The 24565-nt window shown below is 49.2% G+C and overlaps 1 protein-coding gene across 1 annotated transcript in view; it reads left to right on the top strand.

Annotated features, from left to right (window-relative positions):
* The window catches only part of SLC26A7 (solute carrier family 26 member 7), a 121229-nt gene that overhangs the window by 4377 nt on the left and 92287 nt on the right, over nt 1–24565 (top strand). Inside the window, exons 2-3 of the mRNA XM_056522347.1 lie at nt 11381–11491; nt 14890–15059. Coding sequence (XP_056378322.1) covers nt 11381–11491; nt 14890–15059 — 281 coding nt within the window. The remainder of the gene's footprint in view (nt 1–11380; nt 11492–14889; nt 15060–24565) is intronic.

Genomic DNA, 24565 nt, shown 5'->3' with positions numbered 1-24565 from the left:
GGAGAAATATCTGCCCAGAAAATTTCAAGGCAGACATTTTGCAAGCAGCAGGTGCCGGCAGAACAAATCAGCCCTAGCATCACTAGGAAATACACCGTCTCCATAGACTCCAATGCATTTCCCAGTGGATTCCGCAGAAAGAATTGATATGTCAATTAATTCTGGCAAATCTGGAATCCGAATTTCAGCTGCAGATGTATCTGCCGCAGAAATTATGCCACATGCATGGTGCAGCAGAATCCCATTGACAACATTGGGAATCTATTCTTACATAGAAGAAAGCACGGAGCACTGACCGTTATCTTTCTGAAGATGTCTTTTATTGAAGATCATGACATGTTCATGTATACAGGTGGGGAGAGCGGATTCCGGTGGGAGGTGAGCGGGCAATGGACCGTATCACGCGTTAGCGCTTCTTCAGGCCCTATGACATCACGTCCGTGAGGTGTGCTTTTAAAATCCTCAGATCTGGTGGTCATAGCAACCAACCACGCCGGATAAGAAAAACAGGTGCAGGTAAGTGGGGAGGGAAGATAGACGGGATAGAATAGAAAAAGTGAAGAACAAGGAGTGGAGGATAAAAGGGGGAGGGGGAGAACGACAAAGAAGACATGAAAAGAAATTATCTTCCCTCCCCACTTACCTGCACTTCCTTCACCTGTTTTTCTTATCCGCCGTGGTTGGTTGCTATGACCACCAGGTCTGAGGACAGGTAGGGACCCTCCGGCTGTCTTGTAAGCTGTTCGGGATGCCGCGGAGCGGCTATCCCGAACAGTTCCCTGAGCTAACCGGCATGCTTTCACTTTCACTTTAGACGCGGCGTTCAACTTTGAACGTCACGTCTAAAGGGTTAATAGCGTGCGGCACCGCGATCAATGCTGCACGCTATTAGCCACGGGTCCCGGCCGTTGTTAGAGGCCGGGCCCGACCCGCCGTGGCCCCGCGTTATAGATCGGGAGCGGACTCATGACGTAACGTTACGTCATGGGTCCTTAACAGGTTAATATTCATGAACTCTATAGTGACAGGAAAGGTTCCCCAGGACTGGCGCATGGAAAATGTGGTGCCAATATTTAAAAATGGGTCAAAAGGTGACCCCGGGAATTATAGACCTGTTAGTTTAACCTCTGTTGTATGTAAATTGTTTGAGGGTTTTCTAAGAGATGCTAGTTTGGAATATCTTGATAAAAATAAATGGATGACCCCATATCAGCATGGCTTTATGAGGGATCGGTCCTGTCAAACTAACTGATCAGCTTTTATGAGCTCCAGACTGGACCAGGGGGAATCGCTGGTAGTCGTATATATCGGGATTTTTCCAAAGCATTTGATACGGTGCCACATAAAAGATTGGTGCATAAAATGAGAATAATGGGGCTGGGGGAGAATGTAAGTGGGTAAGTAACTGGCTCAGTGATAGGAAACAGAGGGTGGTTATTAATGGTACTTATTCTGATTGGGTGATTGTTACTAGTGGGGTACCACAGGGGTCAGTCTTAGGTCCTATTCTATTTAATATATTCATTGATGACCTTGTAGAGGGGTTGAATAGTAAAGTGGCAATCTTTGCAGATGATACTAAACTCTGTAAAGTGGTCAACACAATAGAGGACAGTGCACTGTTACAAATGGATCTGGATAGGTTGGAGGTTTGGGCTGGGAAGTGGCAGATGAGTTTCAACACTGATAAAGTAGTGGCAGAGGCCTAAATTCATCAGACAGAGGTTGCAGCAGACATGGGGTGAATGGCAGCAGGAATTGCAGCTGGAGGCCTGAGCTCCCGGTATCAGCTAGCAGTCGTGTATCTACCAGCAACTCATCTGCCATCATCGATTTGTTAACACGGTCATCCACTTCATCACAAGTGACATCTGACACCCCCAGTCAACAGTCGGTGGGTTCCTCAGACACAACCCTCAGTTGGCATGGCCCGGGAGCAGTCCCTGTCCTCCCATTGCTTCTGTCCTATGCTGTTCCCTCCTCCACAGAAGTATCTTATGCTGTGGGTTCAGCTCCACTATTTAGTATGGATGATCTAATAGAGGACAGTCATGCAGTTACTGGACCGCCAAGAAGTGGAGGAGACATCCGCTGCCTCCTCCGCTAGACGGGCAAGTAGTGATGAGGAGAGTGGCATGGGACGTAGTGTTAAGAGCGTTCAGGCTCCTGATGCAGACACTGTTGAGGAACCTGAGGAGGACATCAGTGACGTGCAGACACAACTCGATGATGATGAAGCCGATCGAACTTGGGAGCCGGGTGCAGAAGGGGCTTCATCATCATCAGGAGAAGAGGGTTGCAGGTGGCCCTTGAGGCAGCAGCTGAGTCAACAAGGTTGTAGCATGGTTGGCAGTAAGCATGGGGGCAGAAGTGGTAAGTCTGGAGCCAAACGTGCCCGGGGTAGATCACCTGCTTCGCGGCAGCCTACCTTCCCGGGAGGTAGTGGAACAGGGGTTTCTGGAGTTGGCGGCAGTAGCAGTCAATCAGTGCGGACTGTTGGTGGGAAGATCAGCTACTAGGCAGTGTGGCAGTTTTCATCAAGGAGCCGGAGGATGTTAACCTTGCCACATGCAAGATGTGTTGGCAGAAGGTGAAGTGCGGCCAGGGTCCCAATGTCGGCACCACGGCCCTGTGTCAACATATGCAGCGTCACCATAAAGCAGCCTAGGAGAACTGTGGCTCCGGTGTGGTACTCCAGCCTGCTGCTTCACCCATTGGCACGCCGCTCCCTGTTTCAGCCAGCCAAGGTTCCACCACCTCATCCAAAGGGAGCTGTGTGTCATACTCATCTTCTGTCGCTCCAGATGCTCCTGCTTCTCCTACTTCGAGTCAGTCATTCCACCAGCAATCCAACGGTGAAGCCATGTCCAAGAGACAACAGTATGCGCCCACTCACCCAACGGCGCAGAAGCTGAATATTCTCCTGTCCAAGTTGCTGGTGCTGCAGTCCCTCCCTTTTCAAGTGGTGTACTTTGCATCTTTCAGAGAACTGATGGCTTGTGCCAAGCCGAGGTGGAGAGTCCCAAACCATCATTTCTTTACGAAGAAGGCAGTACCAGCCCTGCACAATTTTGTCGAACAGAAGGTTGGCCAGTCCTTCAGCTTGTCGGTGTGTACCAAAGTGCATGGCAGCACTGACGTGTGTGTTACGCCGAGCGCTCCGGGTCCCTGCTCCTCCCCGGAGTGCTCGCGGCGTTCCTCTCTCTGCAGCGCCCCGGTCAGACCCGCTGAGCGCTGCACTGACACTGCCGGCGGGGATGCGATTCGCATAGCGGGACATGCCAGCTCGCGCCCAAGTCACTTACCAGACTCGTTCCCCGTTTGTGCTGTCCCGGCGCGCACGGCCCCGCTCCCTAGGGCGTGCACGCGCCGGCTCTTTAAGATTTAAAGGGCCAGTGCACCAATGATTGGTGCCTGGCCCAATCTGTCTAATTAGCCTCCACCTGCTCCCTGTCTATTTAACCTCACTTCCCCTGCACTTCCTGGCCGGATCTTGTTGCCTTTGTGCCTTGAGAAAGCTATTACTGTGTTTGCCTTACCAGTGTACCTGACCTCTTGCTATTGCTATTGACTACGAACCTTGCCGCCTGCCCCGACCTTCTGCTACGTCTGACCTTGCCTCTGCCTAGTCCTTCTGTCCCACGCCTATCTCAGCAGTCAGAGAGGTTGAGCCGTTGCCGGTGGATACGACCTGGTTGCTACCGCCGCTGCAAGACCATCCCGCTTTGCGGCGGGCTCTGGTGAATACCAGTAGCAACTTAGAACCGGTCCGCCGGCACGGTCCACGCCAATCCCTCTCTGACACAGAGGATCCACATCCAGCCTGCCGAATCCTTACTGTAGATCCGGCCATGGATCCCGCTGAGGTGCGGCCAAGTCTCGCTGACATATCCACGGTGGTCGCCCAGCAATTCCGACTGATCGCCCAACAAGGTCACCAGCTGTCGCACTTGACCACCATGCTACAGCAACTTCAGTCACAGCTACAGTAGCTGCTACAGCAGCAACCATCTCCTCCGCCGTCTCCTGCACCTCCTCCGCAGCGAGTGGCCGCTTCTAACCTCCATTTGTCCCTGCCGGACAAATTTGATGGGGACTCTAGACTCTGCCGTGGTTTCCTGTCACAATGTTCCCTACATTTGGAGATGTTGTCGCACCAATTTCCTACAGAACGGTCGAAGGTGGCTTTCGTAGTTAGTCTCCTGTCTGGGAAGGCCCTGTCATGGGCCACACCGCTCTGGGACCGCGATGATTCTGTCACCGCCACTGTACAGTCCTTCTTCACTGAGGTTCGCAGTGTCTTCGAGGAACCAGCCCGATCTTCTTCTGCCGAAACTGCCTTGCTGAACCTGGTTCAGGGAAATTCTTCTGTAGGCGAATACGCCATCCAATTTCGTACCCTCGCCTCTGAATTATCTTGGAACAACGAGGCTCTCTGCGCGACCTTTAAAAAAGGCCTATCCAGTAACATCAAAGATGTGCTGGCCGCACGAGAAATTCCTGCCAACCTGCATGAACTCCCGCCGAGGAGGCTATGCAAGTGGATCGGTCTCGCCTGACCCATGAAGAGAGGACTCGCCGTAGGGATAAAAATTTATGTCTGTACTGCGCTAGTACCGAACATTTCTTGGTGGATTGCCCTATTCGTCCTCCACGTCTGGGAAAGGCACGCACGCACCCAGCTCACGTGGGTGTGGCGTCTCTTGGTACGAAGTCTGCTTCTCCATGTCTCACTGTGCCCGTGCGGATTTCTCCTTCTGCCAACTCCTCCTTCTCAGCCGTGGCCGTCTTGGACTCTGGTTCTTGTGGAAATTTTATTCTGGCCTCTTTGGTTAATAGGTTCTGCATCCCGGTGACCCGTCTCGTCAAGCCGCTCTACATTTCTTCGGTCAACGGAGTGAAGTTGCACTGCACTGTGCGTTACCGCACAGAGCCCTTGCTTATGAGCATTGGACTGCATCACGAGAACATTGAATTTTTTGTCCTGCCCAACTGCACCTCCGAAGTCCTCCTCGGTCTGCCATGGCTCCAGCATCATTCTCCCACCCTTGACTGGACCACCGGGGAGATCAAGAATTGGGGTCCTGCTTGCCACAAGAAATGCCTCACGTCTGCTCCCAGTCCCGTTTGTCGGGCCTCAATGTCTCCTCCCGTGCCTGGTCTCCCCAAGGCCTATCAGGACTGTGCCGTGCCTCCTCATAGCCCCCGTCCTGGTAACACTCTGCCCCGTGCCAAGCTTCACCCTCTGCCCCCCCTCCCCATTCCCACTCCTTCTGAACTGCCGGCCGTTGATGAGCATACCCAGGACTTCACTGTCCTCCAGAAGGAGACTCTACAATCGCTCCCAATGTCCTCGTCCCATGTGGAGCGACATCCGGACAAAAAGAGGGGGATACCTAAGGGGGGGTACTGTTACGCCGAGCGCTCCGGGTCCCTGCTCCTCCCCGGAGAGCTCGCGGCGTTCCTCTCTCTGCAGCGCCCCGGTCAGACCCGCTGACCGGGGGCGCTGCACTGACACTGCCGGCGGGGATGCGATTCGCATAGCGGGACGCGCCCGCTCGCGAATCGCATCCCAAGTCACTTACCAGACTTGTTCCCCGTTTATGTTGTCCCGACGTGCGCGGCCCCGCTCCCTAGGGCACGCGCGCGCCGGCTCTTTAAGGTTTGATTGGTGCCTGGCCCAATCTGTCTAATTAGCCTCCACCTGCTCCCTGTCTAGTTAACCTATTTAACCTCGGATCTTGTTGCCTTTGTGCCTTGAGAAAGCTATTACAGTGTTTGCCTTACCAGTGTACCTGACCTCTTGCTATTCCTATTGACTACGAACCTTGCCGCCTGCCCCGACCTTCTGCTACGTCTGACCTTGTCTCTGCCTAGTCCTTCTGTCCCACGCCTATCTCAGCAGTCAGAGAGGTTGAGCCGTTGCCGGTGGATACGACCTGGTTGCTACCACCGCTGCAAGACCATCCCGCTTTTCTGCGGGCTCTGGTGAATACCAGTAGCAACTTAGAACCGGTCCGCCGGCACGGTCCACGCCAATCCCTCTCTGACACAGAGGATCCACATCCAGCCTGCCGAATCCTTACAGTGTGGAGCTGTAACTATGGTCAGGGACAATACATGACTTTTACGGCCCACTGGGTAAATGTGGTTCCTGCAAAGCTACAACAGCAACTTGGACAGGGGAGTTGGTCCTGTGACAGTGTGCAACTCAGCCTCCTCATCCTCCCCCTGTGTCCTCAGCCTCCACTGCACGGACAAGCCTCAGTGCCCTCAAAGCATACCATGTGTGCAGGGCACGGCGGTGTCACGCTGTTCTTCACATGGATTGCCTTGGCGAACACAGTCACACAGGGGAGGAACTGCTAAAAGTCATTCATCAAGAAATCGAATCATGGCTTACTGCACGAAAACTGGAAATGGGAACCATGGAGACCGACAAGGGGAAGAACATCTTGTCTGCACTGTGACAAGGGAGCCTGAGACATGCGCTCTGCATCTGACACCTGTTCAATCTGGTTGTCAAGCAGTTCCTGAAGTGTTCCCCCATCTGCAAGACATCCTAACAAGGGAAGGAAACTTTGCATGCACTTCAGCCATTCGTACACCGCAAAGCACACCCTCCTTGAGCTGCAGCGTCAGAACGGTATCCCGCAACATAGTCTGATTTGCAATGTTTCCACACGTTGGAATTCCACCCTCCATATGTTGGACCGACTATACGAACAGAGAAAAGCCATCACCGGTTTCTTGATTATCCAAGCGCATAGGGGAACACCCCTGTGTAACTTCAATGTCAACCAGTGGCAGCTCATACGTGACACTTGCCATTTGCTCAGGCCCTTTGAGGAAGCCACCTTATTAGTCAGTCGCCAGGATTATGGCATTTGACATTGAAGAACAACGTCATTCCACTGCTTCATTTACTACAACACGTGTTGGAAACTATGGCTGGTCAGGGCACTGGAGACATCTCACATACATCTCACGGCTACATGAGCCCTGTGGGGGCTGAACTGGAGGAGGAGGATTAGGAGGGGAGGGGCACAGTAGAGCACAGTTTAGGTTTCGATAGATGGGCGATTTTTCTAGTCATCTGACAGGAGAGGAGGAGCAGCTAGACCAGCTAGAGGGTTATGAGGAAGGCGAGACAGAGGACCCAGACACATCGTTGCTGAATGCAGTGGAGACCCTCTGAGTCACTTGCACAAATGGCATGATGCATGCTCACTTGCTTGCCTAGTGACCACCGAATTGTCACCATTCCGCAGTGGGATGACTTCTGGCTCTCCACCTTATTGGACCCTCGCTAGTGACATAAAATGGGGGAAATGGCATTGTTTGCAGGTGGAAATAGGGAGAAGTTCCTGTGTGTGGCTGCCCTTTTTAGGGAAAGTAACACATGCCAAGAAGGGAATTAATAATGCGAGAGAAAGGCCTTACAGGGGAAGTTTTTACCCCCACGGGTTACAATGAACCATACGTTGTTCCCTTCCACCTTTTAGAGGTCTTTGCATCACATCAATACTTGGTGGTGTAGGGGGCACATGGTGTTTTTTGCACACCTTCATCACCGGGTACTGGTATTGCCACCCACTGCCACACTCTGTCACCGGGTTACTTTCAGGACTCCTGATGCTGCTGATGCCACCTCTAGGCTGTCTCATTCTTCCACCATATGATCTCCTCATGCTGCTGCCACCTCCAGGCTGTGTCATTCAAACACTATATGGTCTCCTCATGCTGCAGCCAACCCCAGGCTGTCAGTCAGCCACTATATGGTCTCCTCATGCTGCTGTCAACTCCAGGCTGTGTCATTCAGCCACTTTATTGTCTCCTCATGCTTCTTTAAAAGGGTATACCGAAGGGGCAATATCTCCGCCTCAATAGGAACTGTTCACAGGAGAGGGAGTTCCTCAGACAGGCTGGGGATCTGAGATCCAGATTCAGAGATAGAGGTTACCCGGACCCGGTGCTTATTCCAGCCTTCAAACATGCAAGGGCAACCCCTAGACAACAATTACTGGTACCCAAACAGCACCCAGAGATACCACCTACATGTAGGGTGATTGGTACCTTCTACAATATGTTAGGCCCCATATGTGAGATATTACAGTGTCACTGGGGCATATTACAGATGGATAAGGATCTGAGGACATTTGTCGGAGATTACCCACAAATCACTGAAAAGGGAAAATAAGTAATCTGACATGGTCACGCACAGTCATCTGGCCCCCCTTCCCCCCTCAAGTACCTGGTTGGACCGAAGCAACATCACAGGATCCCACAAGTGTGGTCACTGTCGGGCATGCCCCTACATGAAAAAGACAGAAAGTGTTACCATCACGATATCAAATAAACAATTTAAGATCAAAGAGTTCATCAACTGCAGCACCAGGGCGGTTGTCTATGTCGCCATGTGCCCGTGTACCTTGATGTACGTAGGTAAAGCTATCCGGGAGTTGCGCTGGAGAGTGCTCGAGCACATAGGCGACATTAGAAATAAGAGAGAGACCACCTTGGCCAGGCATGTTAATGAGATACATGGTGGGGATACTAAGGTTATCACATTTTTTGGAGTCGAAAAAATGAGTCCATCTCCTAGAGGGAGGGATCTAGATAATTTACTTTTACAGCGTGAAGCACGCTGGATTTTTAATCTAGAAACTGTCACACCTAAGGGATTGAACGAGCAACTTTGCTATGGGAGTTTTCTTTAGGGGTGTCCGCGAGGGTACCTAATTGGGGTGTTTTGTTAGTCAGTCAGCCAATGAGCTAGTACACCCCATAGCTAGGGATTACTAGGGTATACCAGCTTAGGTTTCAGAGCGGGACCGCCCTTTTTAGGGTGGCCACCCCGCCTAGGCTTAGGGTATAGTATAGGGGTGTTTAGGTATATCTATAGGCTCATTAGGCCCCTGTCTTCCCCCTCCCAATATTTCTATCTAGGGATTCCCCCTACCCTCCGGACACCCTGTATATGGATATCATGTACAAATATCCATATTTCCCACTTAATCTATCTGAGTTGCTTCTTTCATTTATATCCCCAACCTCTCTCTGTGTTTTTTGGTCTCTGTTTCCTAGCCTGTGAACTCCCTCCTAAGGTTGGAATGGTATTATCCGTTCATGGATGTGCTATTTAATATGATGCCCCGTTACTATATACCATCCAATAGAGTGTATACATATGTCTGGTTAGGCCTCCTCCTGCTCTAATCTGTTGTTTCAAGGTGTATTCTTGGGCTGCTGCTATATGAAGCCAAATTTGTTTATAGTCTATTTTTTAGACATCGTAACTGGCTTACCTTCGGGTCAGAGGGGGTTAATTATGCCCGTGCTACCGCCCCGCGAGATCAGCAGGACGGGTGACGCGTTCTCCAGCGTCGGCGTTCGCATGGAGACGGCGTCATTGGCCGGGCCACGCCCACCTAGACCGGAAGCGGATAAGTCGTCAGACGCTGCTCTCCTCTGACATGTGTGCTAGCAGCCGGCTTGAACGCTTGGCTACCCGCCACTGCGGGTTTACACACACATCGTCAGGATTTATCCTAGATAGACGCCAGAACTGTGAGTAACTATCTCCTTTGCTTTACAGGTACCCTATCCTGGACGGCAACTATATGTACACTGAGCACCATTTTTTATGTGTTTTCTTGCAGGTTGCGTTTGGGTCCTGTTGTCTATATGCTGTGTAGAGCACTAGTGCATGACATCAAGCACGCTCTTCTCAGGGGTCGCTACTGTATCAGCTACCTCTGATGTTATTCACTATATGTAATGACTGTAATCTTTTATGCCTGTCATCTCCTGATGAGGTCACATGTAACAATGTGCTGAAATGCGTTGGGCGGCGCCAGTAGTTCTAATTTGAATTATTATAGTACCAGCATACATTCTAATTAGGCTTTTGCATGTGTGGGGCAATCTCTACACATGCAATATTAACAGCCTTGTTTGTGTCTATTCTTTAGTTACAGGGCTGACAATATTGCCCTGTCACTATCTATACATCACCTTGTTAATTCAGTGTGTTTTAATCTATACATTAAAAGCTATGTTTTAACTAGCACGTCAATAATTTTTTCCCCCTTACAATTTTCTTTATGCTCTTTGGGAGTTGTTTAATTAAGGGAGTGGACACCAGTATTAGTCCACCATACTAGTCTCCTCATGCTTCTGCCACCTCCAGGCTGTGTCACTCTACCACCATGTGGTCTCCTCATGCTGCTGGCACATTAAATACAACTTTTAAGGTTCATCTATTTGAAATCTTCAATTTAAATGTTAAAAAATATCTTTAATCTTTTCAATTGTGAGGCCCTATGGTCTCATAAGGATGTTGCCACCTCCAGGCTGGGTCATTCAGCCACTATATGGTCTCCTCATGCTGCCACCACCTCCACGCTGTCATTCAGCCACTATATGGTCTCCTCATACTGATGTCCCCTCCAGGCTCTGTCATTTTGCCCCTCTGCGACAATAATTCTAAAAGCGACGCCTCTAATCCAATCACAGCTCGGCTAACAAGCTCTGGTAAAGTGAAAGCTGAGCTGTGATTGGTTGCTGTTGGGAAATCACTTCACTTTTTCTCTCACACAGTTTGATAAATCTCCCCCACTGTGTACAGTACTGGGCACCAGTGTACATGAAAGATATAGTCGAGCTGGAGAGGGTTCAAAGACGGGCAACCAGAGTAATACGGGGAATGGGAGGACTACAGTACCCAGAAAGATCATCAGAATTAGGGTTATTTAAAAGAAGGCTTAGGGGAGACCTAAAAGAGGGCTTACGAGTGACCTAATAACTATGTATAAATATATCAGGGCACCTTACAGAGATCTCTCCCATGACCTATTTATACCCATGACTATATCTATAACAAGGGGGCATCCTCTACATTTAGAGGAAAGAAGGTTTCTACACCAGCACAGATGGGGATTCTTTACTGTAAGAGCAGTGAGACTGTGGAATTCTCTCCCGGAGGAGGTGGACATGGTGAACTCTGTAAAAGAATTTAAAAGGGGTCTGGATGCATTTTTGGAGAGTAATAACATCACTGGTTACGGATGCTAGATTCATAGGGACAGAAAGTTGATCCAGGGATTTATTCTGATGCCATATTTGGAGTCGGAAAGGAATTTTTTCCTCTATTATGAGGATTTTTTTTTGCCTTCCTCTGGATTAACTCAGTAGGGACTCATTAGGGTTATAGGTTGAACTTGGTGGACTCTGGTCTTTTCAATATTATGAACTATGTTACTATGTTACCTTTTTCAGTGTTTTAAACCGATTCCTGGTTTGATCAAAATGAGTCCCAAAATACTGTGTGTGCACATGTTTCTGTGGTCCTTATGATGCATTTGGTTATTATTTGCAGGTCTTGCCTTTGCAGTCATGTCATCTGTTCACCCTATCTTTGGATTGTATGGCTCTTTCTTTGCCCCCTTGATATACGCCATTTTTGGGACAGGTCGTCATGTTATAACAGGTGAGAATAGTTTTACAAGTATAGTCATAAGCCTACTTGCCTCATTTTTAAGATCTATTTGAGGCTAGGAACACACACACAACTTTTGTTCGAAAAATTGCATCTATTAGTATATAAGCGTTTTCTATTTGGCAGCGTATCCACTGCATGTTTTTTATTTTTTCATTACAAATCATGTGATTCTTTCATTATGTGACTCAAGGATTTCTATTCACACTTGAATTTTTTTTCTGCCATTTCTTAACACCTATAAAGGTGTATGGGAGGAGAAACGCCACAATGCCTTGGAAAAAAAACATATACTGCGATTTTGGGTACACTTAGGGTACATTCACACTACAGAACCCCTGCCGGAGATATTTTGGGCAGTGATTCCATCTTTGGCGGCAATGTGTTTCTGAGCAGATTTCTTAGAATCTGGGATCCCTAATTTCTGCAGCGGAACGCCCACTGCAGAGATTCCATAGTGTGAATGGTGCAGCAGAATACTATCCAAAGCAGTGGTAGTCTGCTGCACCAGAACTCGGAGCAGAATCCCACTCAGAAAATATGTGTCAATGGGCCCTAAAAGGGTGTATTCACACATACAGGATCTGCTGCAGACTTAATGCTGCAGGTAATTTCATGTTGTTGAATCAATATAAATAAACAAATAGCTAAACCCAGTTTTAAATCTGCAGCAGATTCTGTACGTGTGAATGCTAAGTTTACACGTGCATATTATGCTGCTGAATTTCAGCTGCTTATTTTCTGTTGTTTATTTTATCATTGATTTACCAGCAGAAAATCTGCAGCAAAATACGCATGTATGAATGTACTCGAAGACATTTAGCTGGCTGAGCTCTACTGGCTAAATGTCCACTTGCAGCAGGCCATTGGAAAGTCCACCCTCGCATAGATAGCAATGCTATCTATAAGCGCTAAGGCCCGTCCGCACTGCTGAATTTCAGCCAGCAGAATTAAGCTGCACCATTGTACCCTAGCTGCCCTTTCTGGCACACTCCATTCTGTGACCACTGGGCCCCCGTTCACCTGTCTCCTATGTACATTCCCTTAAGTCCCTATGTTATCCAGTGTATTGTACATAAAATGTGTTCTGCCTTTAAAGTAGTTCTCCAACTGAAATCTTTTATCCCCCGCTGTGTCCGGGCTGTAAAACTATACATAATAAACTTTCACTTACCTGCCTACGATTCCCCGTTGTTCCGATATCGCCGCCCGTGCTCCGGTCCCTGTCAGCTTCCTCTTCCTGCGGGTCGGTGACTTCATTCTGCGCTCAGCCTATCAGCGGCTGCGACGGGACATTGCTGCGGCCGCTGATAGGCTGAGCGCAGAGTGAAGTCACCGACCCGCAGGAAGTGGAAGAGACCGGGACCGGAGAACGGGACGGCGATATCGGAACAACGGGGGATCGTAGGCAGGCAAGTGAAAGTTTATTATGTATAGTTTTACAGCCCGGGCCCAGTGGGGGTTAAAAGTTTTAGCTTAGAGAACTCCTTTAAGTACTCTTGTCATGTGATTGTAACTAAGGAAGGTACCAGTGTCATGTGACCTACAGGGTGACCTATGGGACCCCTCAGAGTCTCCCCCATATAAGCCCTGGGTGGAGCTAACTCACTCTCTTGTTCCTGCTTAGCAAGTTTAACAAGGTCAAGTCCTAGGTGTGTGTCTGGAGACCAGAAGAGGCCAAAGTCTACCACGCAGCCACGGATCAAAAAGTCCACTACCCCCCAGGTCCAAGTCAAAACCTGGTAAGCTACCAAAAGGGGTGAAGTCTGTCAAGTATTCTGTCTCAAGTCACCATGGCCCTGCAACAAATTGTCCAAGTCCACTACAAGTCCCAGCAAGCCCTGTGGTCTCTGAAGTCACTGGTCACCTCCTTGGGCCCAGCCAAGCTGTATAGACTGTTACATCTGTCTGACTCAGTAAAGCTGCCGTTGTTCCGTAACTTGGCGTCGGAGTCATTATTTGCCCCCGTGCCTAGCCCAGGATCCAATGGCCTACCTTGGGGTGGTGAACCGGTTAAACCATACCCTGGCATCAAGAACACAATGGGTTAATTCCATCTGCCCCTACAGTAATTCCATCTTCCCTCATCACACCCTCACCACATAAAGAACATGCTCTTATAATTACAGCTGAAGTGCTTCTGTTGACTGTTCCGCCTAAGTGCCCCCATAAGAGGAGCCAGTAAAGTACCTCATAAGTGGAGTCAGTAGAGTGCCCCATATAGAGTGCTTTTAATGACCAGTGTCAGCAGAACACTTGCAACCTCTTCTTGGGGGTTTCACATAACTCAGTGGTCTCAAACAGTGGCCCTCCAGATGTTGCAAAACTTCAACTCCGGGCATGCTGGAAGTTTGAGTTTTGCAACATCTAGAGGGCCACAGTTTTTTTTTTTTTTTAAACAAAGTAATTTTTATTTATTTAGTTTTTCTTTAGAAAATACAGAGCTAAATGGGAATTTGTCTGATTTGTTTGGTTGAGTCTGATTTTTGTTAATTTCTTATTTGGAATGTAAACCACCCCTAAGAAAGAAAAAAAAAAAAAAAGGAGCAATCCGCCACTGACATAACTAAAAGAATTTGGCCAGCCCCATGCTGACCTATTGCAACTAATCTGCATGTAGTATCCTTAGATCAGTGTTTTGCAACCATTGTGCCTCCAGCTGTGCTAAACTGCAACTCCCAGCAGGCCCCGACAGCCTTTGGCACCCTGGTTGGGAAACACTACCTTAGGGCTCGTTCACACAGATGGATCCGCAGTGTATTTTACGCTGCGGATCCAATGACAATAGACCCTACATTGTTGCCTCCATCTGTGCCTGCTCATAGCGGCAAACCACTGCTACGAGCAGACATGCTGCAATGTGCGAGTCGCCCAGTATACTCGCACACCGCACAGTACACTCGCACACATCGCAGCTGCTCTTGGCCTAGCTCAGGGAGCAGGGTATGTGTGCGAGTATACTGTGCATGAGCGTGGCGACTCGCACATGGCAGCACGTCTGCTCATAGCGGCGTATTGCCGCTATGAGCAGGCATAGATAGAGGCAACACTGTAGTGTTCATCGTCTGTGGATCAGCAGCGTAACATTTGCTGCGGATCCGTCCATGTGAACGAGCCCTAACATACTAACTGCCTCCTATAAAAAATCTACAGCTTTATGTGAAAATGGGAATGTTATTTTCTTTTTGAAAAACAAATAAACAGTTATAAGAAAAAAATCGACAGCTGCAAATATGTTAAAAAATAGCCTAAACACTGGATTATTTTTGTGCTTTCCAACCAGATATTGATCTTGAAGTTGCGATTTACAGTGTAGATGTTGGCCTCATGTTGGGTGCCAGGAATAGTCTTTCTAACTGCTCATTCTGGACCTTCTGCTTGTTTTGCAGGGACTTTCGCTATCACATCGCTGATCTCTTGTGCAGCCGTTGAGCGGCTTGTTCCACTGAACAGCAGCAATGTGACTAACACCTCATTGGGGGACCTGGGGTTATCTGACTTTGAAATGAAAAGAATAGGAGTTGCTGCAGCGGTGACATTTCTCGGCGGTATCATCCAAGTATCAGTCTCATATTATTTCTTATTCCAGTTGTTATTTGCCATACATTCTGTGCTACTTTCATGTACCTATAAAAAGGTACATGAAAGAATTATCAACCACACAAAACAGGAAGAAAAGCTAGGATAGAGAGGGCTAGGATAGAGAAGTATTAATCATGTACACATCTTTATACTGTGGAAAATAAAGGAGTATAACTAGGTGGTCTGTAATTTAAATGGGCACTGTCACATCCAAAAACTTTTTATATGTTTTTATTGATGAATATTAAAGACTTTTTGTAATATGGTTATTTAAAAAATGTTGAATATTTAATAAAGAAAACAGCTCCTGAAAATCCCACCACTAGGGGTCTTCATATCTACTGGGACACTTAACAGTCCTGCAGCCACATTGTGATTGTCCATGAGTCATGGACAAGAGATGACTCATGGAAAAGGTTGCATGAGCAGATGCACCAGTCACCTCCCACCACCACAATGAGGGACACGCCCCCTTCCACCACACACCACAAGAGAGGGACACGCTCACTTCCCCTGAGAGGATTTCTAACACTGTGAGCTAATAAAAAGACATATTTTTATAATATATATAGGTTATAGAGGCATAAAAATTAGATGTACATGTCAGTATTAGCTTTTGAGCAAAATTTTATAATTATTATTAATTTCTTTTTTTTTGGGGGGGGGGGGGGGGAATCTGACAGGTACAGTTTAAAAATCACAATGTATTTTGGTCCAAAATATAGCAACCAGTTAAGAAAAAAAACACCTGTCCTAATAAAATGCTTCCCTGATGAAGCATCTGTATGAAACATGTTGGGATGGTGTTATACTAGGGTGCCATTATCATATTGTATGTACCTTTTGTTATAAAAAAAATTCTGCACAGGGTTTTTAACCGGCTGTTGTCACTTCCTTATTTTGATGTATACCTTCTGTAGTGTGGTCCAGTTTGAGCTTATTTAATGAGAATGGATTTTATTTCTCAATTTGTTACTACATTTTGGACTAAATTAAATTGGGACTTTGAAATTAAAGACCATTCGATTACAATCCTGTGCCTTTCCATGGCATACAGATGTGCACATGATAAATACTTAGCCTCTGGGGATCAAAAGTTTGGGCACCCCAGGTAAAAATGTATATTAATGTGCATAAAGAAGCCAAGGAAAGATGGAAAAATGTCCAAAAGGCATCAAATTACAGATTAGACATTCTTAGAATATGTCAACAAAAGTTAGATTTTATTTCCATCATTTACACTTTCAAAATAACATAAAACAAAAAAATGGTGTCTGCAAAAGTTTGGGCACCCTGCAAAGCTGAGACCTGCCAGTGTCATGGATTGTTCTCAATCATCATCTGAGAAGACCAGGTGATGTCAATCTCAAAGGTTTTAAATGCCCAGACTCATCTGACCTTACCCCAACAATCAGCACCATGTGTTCTTCTAAGCAGTTGTCTAGAAATCTGAAACTGAAAATAGTTGACGCTAACAAAGCTGGAGAAGGCTATAAGAAGATAGCAAAACGTTTTCAGATGTCAATGTCACGATGCCGGCTGGCAGGTAGTGGATCCTCTGTGCCAGAGAGGGATTGGCGTGGACCGTGCTAGTGGATCGGTTCTAAGTCACTACTGGTTTTCACCAGAGCCCGCCGCAAAGCGGGATGGTCTTGCTGCGGCGGTAGTGACCAGGTCGTATCCACTAGCAACGGCTCAACCTCTCTGGCTGCTGAAGATAGGCGCGGTACAAGGGAGTAGACAGAAGCAAGGTCGGACGTAGCAGAAGGTCGGGGCAGGCAGCAAGGATCGTAGTCAGGGGCAACGGCAGGAGGTCTGGAACACAGGCTAGGAACACACAAGGAAACGCTTTCACTGGCACGATGGCAACAAGATCCGGCGAGGGAGTGAAGGGGAAGTGAGGTGATATAGGGAAGTGCACAGGTGATAACACTAATTGGAACCACTGCGCCAATCAGCGGCGCAGTGGCCCTTTAAATCGCAAAGACCCGGCGCGCGCGCGCCCAAGGGAGCGGGGCCGCGCGCGCCGGGACAGGACTGACGGAGAGCGAGTCAGGTACGGGAGCCGGGGTGCGCATCGCGAGCGGGCGCTACCCGCATCGCGAATCGCATCCCGGCTCGAGGCGGTATCGCAGCGCCCCGGGTCAGTGGAACTGACCGGAGCGCTGCAGTGAGGAGAGTGTAGCGAGCGCTCCGGGGAGGAGCGGGGACCCGGAGCGCTCGGCGTAACAGTACCCCCCCCCTTGGGTCTCCCCCTCTTCTTGGAGCCTGAGAACCTGAGGACCAGACTTTTGTCCAGGATATTGTCCTCAGGTTCCCAGGACCTCTCTTCTGGACCACAACCCTCCCAATCCACTAAAAAGAAGGTTTTCCCTCTGACCTTTTTTGATGCTAAAATCTCTTTGACGGAGAAGATGTCCGAGGAGCCGGAGACAGGAGTGGGAGGAACAGATTTGGGAGAGAAACGGTTAATGATAAGTGGTTTAAGAAGAGAAACGTGAAAGGCATTAGGAATACGAAGAGAAGGAGGAAGAAGAAGTTTGTAAGAGACAGGATTAATCTGGCGCAAAATTTTGAAAGGACCAAGATAGCGTGGTCCCAACTTATAGCTAGGGACACGGAAGCGGACATATTTAGCGGAGAGCCATACCTTGTCTCCAGGGGAAAAAATGGGAGGAGCTCTTCTTTTCTTATCCGCGAATTTCTTCATGCGTGAAGAAGCCTGTAAGAGAGAATTTTGGGTCTCTCTCCATATGATGGAAAGATCACGAGAAATTTCATCCACAGCGGGCAGACCAGAGGGCAAGGGGGTAGGGAGGGGGGGAAGAGGGTGACGGCCGTACACCACGAAAAATGGGGATTTGGAGGAAGATTCAGAGACTCTGAAATTATACGAGAATTCGGCCCAAGGTAGAAGATCTGCCCAGTCATCCTGGCGGGAGGAAACAAAATGTCGTAAATAATCACCCAAGACCTGGTTAATTCTTTCTACTTGTCCATTGGATTGAGGATGGTATGCAGAAGAAAAATTTAATTTAATCTTGAGTTGTTTACAGAGAGCCCTCCAGAATTTAGACACGAATTGGACGCCTCTATCCGAGACGATCTGCGTAGGCAACCCGTGAAGACGAAAAATGTGTACAAAAAATTGTTTAGCCAACTGAGGCGCTGAAGGAAGACCAGGAAGAGGGATGAAATGTGCCATTTTGGAGAATCGATCAACGACCACCCAAATAACAGTGTTGCCATGGGATGGGGGTAAGTCAGTAATAAAATCCATACCAATCAGAGACCAAGGCTGTTCGGGGACAGGCAGAGGATGAAGAAAACCAGCGGGCTTCTGGCGAGGAGTCTTATCCCGGGCACAGATAGTGCAGGCTCGCACAAAGTCCACCACATCAGTCTCTAGAGTCGGCCACCAATAGAAGCGAGAGATGAGTTGCACAGATTTCTTGATGCCCGCATGACCTGCGAGATGGGAGGAGTGACCCCATTTGAGGATTCCGAGGCGTTGGCGTGGAGAAACAAAGGTCTTTCCTGGAGGAGTTTGCCTGATGGAGGCTGGAGAAGTGGAAATCAGGCAGTCAGGAGGAATGATGTGTTGAGGAGAGAGTTCAACTTCAGAAGCATCTGAGGAACGAGAGAGAGCATCGGCCCTAATGTTCTTATCGGCAGGCCGAAAGTGAATTTCAAAATTAAATCGGGCAAAGAACAGAGACCACCTGGCCTGACGAGGATTCAGCCGTTGGGCAGACTGGAGGTAGGAGAGGTTCTTGTGATCGGTGTAAATAATAACTGGAAATCTTGATCCCTCCAGCAGATGCCTCCATTCCTCAAGTGCTAATTTAATGGCTAGAAGCTCTCGATCCCCGATGGAGTAGTTCCTCTCCGCCGGAGAGAAGGTCCTAGAAAAAAAACCACAAGTAACAGCATGCCCGGAAGAGTTTTTTTGTAGAAGGACAGCTCCAGCTCCCACTGAGGAGGCATCAACCTCCAATAGGAAGGGTTTAGATGGGTCAGGTCTGGAGAGCACGGGAGCCGAAGAAAAGGCAGACTTGAGCCGTTTAAAGGCGTCTTCCGCTTGAGGAGGCCAAGACTTGGGATCGGCATTTTTTTTGGTTAAAGAACCAATAGGAGCCACAACGGTAGAAAAATGTGGAATAAATTGCCTGTAATAATTGGCGAACCCCAAAAAACGTTGGATGGCACGGAGTCCGGAGGGGCGTGGCCAATCTAAGACGGCAGAGAGTTTGTCTTGATCCATTTGTAGTCCCTGGCCAGAGACCAAGTATCCTAGGAAAGGAAGAGATTGGCATTCAAACAGACATTTCTCTATTTTGGCATAGAGTTGATTGTCACGAAGTCTCTGAAGAACCATACGGACATGCTGGCGGTGTTCTTCTAGATTGGCAGAAAAAATCAGGATATCGTCCAGATATACAACAACACAGGAGTATAGGAGATCACGAAAAATTTCATTAACAAAGTCTTGGAAGACGGCAGGGGCGTTGCACAGGCCAAAGGGCATGACCAGATACTCAAAGTGTCCATCTCTGGTGTTAAATGCCGTTTTCCATTCATCCCCCTCTCTGATGCGGATGAGATTATAAGCACCTCTTAAGTCCAGTTTGGTAAAAATGTGGGCACCTTGGAGGCGATCAAAGAGTTCAGAGATGAGGGGTAGGGGGTAGCGGTTCTTAACCGTGATTTTATTAAGACCGCGGTAGTCAATGCAAGGACGTAGAGAGCCATCTTTTTTGGACACAAAGAAAAATCCGGCTCCGGCAGGAGAGGAGGATTTACGGATAAAGCCCTTTTTTAAATTTTCCTGGACGTATTCAGACATGGCAAGAGTCTCTGGGACGGACAGAGGATAGATTCTGCCCCGGGGTGGAGTAGTGCCCGGGAGGAGGTCAATAGGACAATCATAAGGCCTGTGAGGAGGTAGAGTCTCAGCTTGTTTTTTGCAAAAAACGTCCGCAAAGTCCATATAGGCCTTAGGGAGACCGGTTACAGGAGGAACCACAGAGTCACGGCAAGGGTTACTGGGAACCGGTTTTAGGCAGTCCTTGGAACAAGAGGGCCCCCAACTCCTGATCTCCCCAGTGGACCAATCCAGGGTTGGGGAATGGAGTTGAAGCCAGGGAAGTCCAAGGAGAATTTCAGAAGTGCAATTGGGGAGGACCAAAAGTTCAATCCTCTCGTGATGAGATCCGATGCACATTAGAAGGGGCTCCGTGCGGAAACGTATGGTACAGTCCAATCTTTCATTGTTTACACAATTGATGTAGAGGGGTCTGGCGAGACTGGTCACCGGGATGTTGAACCTGTTGACGAGAGAGGCCAAAATAAAATTTCCTGCAGATCCGGAGTCCAAGAAGGCCACAGCAGAGAAGGAGAAGGCAGAGGCAGACATCCGCACAGGCACAGTAAGACGTGGAGAAGCAGAGTAGACATCAAGGACTGTCTCACCTTTGTGCGGAGTCAGCGTACGTCTTTCCAGGCGGGGAGGACGGATAGGACAATCCTTCAGGAAGTGTTCGGTACTAGCACAGTACAGGCAGAGATTCTCCATGCGGCGTCGTGTCCTCTCTTGAGGTGTCAGGCGAGACCGGTCGACCTGCATAGCCTCCACGGCGGGAGGCACAGGAACAGATTGCAGGGGACCAGAGGAGAGAGGAGCCGGGGAGAAGAAACGCCTCGTGCGAACAGAGTCCATATCCTGGCGGAGCTCCTGACGCCTTTCGGAAAAACGCATGTCAATGCGAGTGGCTAGGTGAATGAGTTCATGTAGATTAGCAGGGATTTCTCGTGCGGCCAGAACATCTTTAATGTTGCTGGATAGGCCTTTTTTAAAGGTCGCGCAGAGTGCCTCATTATTCCAGGATAATTCTGAAGCAAGAGTACGGAATTGTACGGCATACTCGCCAACGGAAGAATTACCCTGGACCAGGTTCAACAGGGCAGTCTCAGCAGAAGAGGCTCGGGCAGGTTCCTCAAAGACACTTCGAATTTCCGAGAAGAAGGAGTGTACAGAGGCAGTGACGGGGTCATTGCGGTCCCAGAGCGGTGTGGCCCAAGACAGGGCTTTTCCAGACAGAAGGCTGACTACGAAAGCCACCTTAGACCTTTCAGTGGGGAACTGGTCCGACATCATCTCCAAGTGCAATGAACATTGGGAAAGAAAGCCACGGCAAAACTTAGAGTCCCCATCAAATTTATCCGGCAAGGATAGTCGTAGTCCAGAAGCGGCCACTCGCTGCGGAGGAGGTGCAGGAGCTGGCGGAGGAGATGATTGCTGGAGCTGTGGTAGTAACTGTTGTAGCATAACAGTCAGTTGAGACAGCTGTTGGCCTTGTTGCGCTATCTGTTGTGACTGCTGGGCGACCACCGTGGTGAGGTCAGCGACAACTGGCAGAGGAACTTCAGCGGGATCCATGGCCGGATCTACTGTCACGATGCCGGCTGGCAGGTAGTGGATCCTCTGTGCCAGAGAGGGATTGGCGTGGACCGTGCTAGTGGATCGGTTCTAAGTCACTACTGGTTTTCACCAGAGCCCGCCGCAAAGCGGGATGGTCTTGCTGCGGCGGTAGTGACCAGGTCGTATCCACTAGCAACGGCTCAACCTCTCTGGCTGCTGAAGATAGGCGCGGTACAAGGGAGTAGACAGAAGCAAGGTCGGACGTAGCAGAAGGTCGGGGCAGGCAGCAAGGATCGTAGTCAGGGGCAACGGCAGGAGGTCTGGAACACAGGCTAGGAACACACAAGGAAACGCTTTCACTGGCACGATGGCAACAAGATCCGGCGAGGGAGTGAAGGGGAAGTGAGGTGATATAGGGAAGTGCACAGGTTATAACACTAATTGGAACCACTGCGCCAATCAGCGGCGCAGTGGCCATTTAAATCGCAAAGACCCGGCGCGCGCGCGCCCTAGGGAGCGGGGCCGCGCGCGCCGGGACAGGACTGACGGAGAGCGAGTCAGGTACGGGAGCCGGGGTGCGCATCGCGAGCGGGCGCTACCCGCATCGCGAATCGCATCCCGGCTGGAGGCGGTATCGCAGCGCCCCGGGTCAGTGGAACTGACCGGAGCGCTGCAGTGAGGAGAGTGTAGCGAGCGCTCCGGGGAGGAGCGGGGACCCGGAGCGCTCGGCGTAACAGTCAATATCCTCTGTTCGGAATGTAATTAAGAAATGGCAGTCATCAGGAACAGTGGAAGTTAAAGCAAGATCTGGAAGACCAAGAAAAAATCAGACAGAACAGCTCGCAGGATTGTGAGAAAAACAATTCAAAACCCACATTTGACTGCACAATCCCTCCAGAAAGATCTGGCAGACACTGGAGTTGTGGTACACTATTCCACTATAAAGAGATACTTGTACAAATATGGTCTTCATGGAAGAGTCATCAGAAGAAAACCTCTTCTAAGTCTTCACAACAAAAATCAGCATTTGAACTTTGCAAATGGACATATAGACAAGCCTGATGCATTTTGGAAACAAGTTCTGTGGACCGGGGGGGCGTGGCCTGGCTGTGCACGGAGATGGCCGCTTAACTTCGCAGCTCCGCAGCAGTCACTCGAAACACGGGCTATTGATCCTGCCAGCGACTCCTAAACCTACTCAGAGGACTCACCGTCCACTATGGCGACTGCGGGCAGGAAGCGGGCTAACAAGCCGGAGGAATCTCGGTCCCTAAGTTGGTTTTTCACGCCGGGGAGAGCCGGAGCTCGTGGCGCCCAAGATGGCGCAGGTCTTCCTGCTGCAGCTACCTCAGGAGACGGCGCTACCACACGCAGATCCTTCCTCCCGCAACCTCAGAGGAAATCCGCGCCCTCAATTGCCGAGGTAGGAGACACTGCCCCACTCTCTAGGGCCCCCTCTTCCAGCATTCTCCCGGAATCATGGGACTCCCCAGGCCCGTCGCTGCATTCCAACATGGCGGCGGGGGAAGAAGCAGATGATACCTTGCCACTCCCACTGATGGGGACCCCTAATACCCCTGGGATTGATGAGGGCCTGCCAGCTCTCCACTCCCCGTCCCCACACATAAGCCCTGTGAAGCAGAAGCCCCGGCTCGAATCTGATGAGGGGGGAGAGTGGGGCCTTACAGCTGATAGCAGCCTCAGGGACGCTGCAGAACACAGGGACATGTTTGCTCTCTATCAAACTACTGACAAGGCTGTCTCTGAAAATACCTTAAAGGATATGCTCCTGCTTCTCCGCTCATCCCTCCATAAAGATTTCTCTACAATACTGATCCCTATTAGATCCTCCATCTCAGCTTTGGCGCATAAAGTAGCACATGCAGAAACCAAAATGGCGTCCTTTGCTAAGGCCCACAACGAGCTAGTGGACGCCCACAACGCTCTGGATGAAGCTGTTACTGCGGTGAAGGAAAAGCTGGTCGACACAGAAGACCGCAGTCGGAGAAACAACGTTAAGCTATTCCGATTTCCCAACTTGCCAAGTATGTTGAAGATCTGACTAGACATATTTTGCCGGATCTCCATCTCTTTGAATACAGCATTGACCAGGCGCACAGAGTAGTCAAACCTAAAACACTTCCTGATGACTTGCCCCGGGATGTCCTTGCCCGCTTCACCTTCTTTAAGACTTAGGACTTGCTACTGCAATACTCCAGGAGGCGGAACTCCCTCCCAGCACCCTATGAAGGGATTCAATTTTATGTCGACCTCTCAGCTGCAACCCCACAGGCAAGACGTGCCTTAAACCCCCTGACAAGGGAGCTGCGCAGATTGGGGGTGCCCTACCGCTGGGGGTTCTGCGCCAGAACAAGATACATGTCATGACCATGGTGGACGATGGACTTGAGACTTTAAGAAAATGGGGTTTATGCCCTAATGACCCCCCTGATTCACCTGTCCATCGCTCTCCTAGAGACCCCCCCGGACTCACTTGATCTACACTGTACCTGGCGCGGGACTGTCCTGATTCATCTCCTGGTTTGATTTTTTTTGCCTTGAGTGACTCTGCTACTCCATGTTGTGACTCACAATTTGCTCTTTCCTTTTCCACGACCCCGTCTGTAGTGTAATTTCTCCTTTGACACCTTGCTCATTTTTCCTTGTCCCTTTTTATTTTTGTCCTTGATTTGTGTCTTACCCCTCATTATTACTGGTCCCTGTCCGTTTAGTTCTCATTCCTCTTGTATTGATGTATGTTATACTTGTTGGATTTCAGGTCTCACCCATTCAAAGACCAGCACGTTAACCGACACAGGCTCACATTGACAGGTGGCAAGGTAGGCCCCTCATCTTGCTATTCTCCTCATCCTCTCTTCTCCCTTTTCCTCTTCCTCCTCCTCTCTAATCCCTTCTTCCTAATTCTCTTAAAGACCCCTGACTATCATGGGCGTTAAGCTGTTTTCCATGAATGTGAACGGACTTAACAGTCCACAGAAACGGAGCTTCATGTGGCGTGAGGTAGAGCGCAGCTCTGCTGAAATTGTTTGTATACAGGAGAC

The sequence above is a fragment of the Hyla sarda genome, chromosome 5 (assembly GCF_029499605.1).
Source record: "Hyla sarda isolate aHylSar1 chromosome 5, aHylSar1.hap1, whole genome shotgun sequence".
Taxonomy (NCBI): domain Eukaryota; kingdom Metazoa; phylum Chordata; class Amphibia; order Anura; family Hylidae; genus Hyla; species Hyla sarda.
This window is presented reverse-complemented; position numbering and strand designations above follow the sequence as displayed.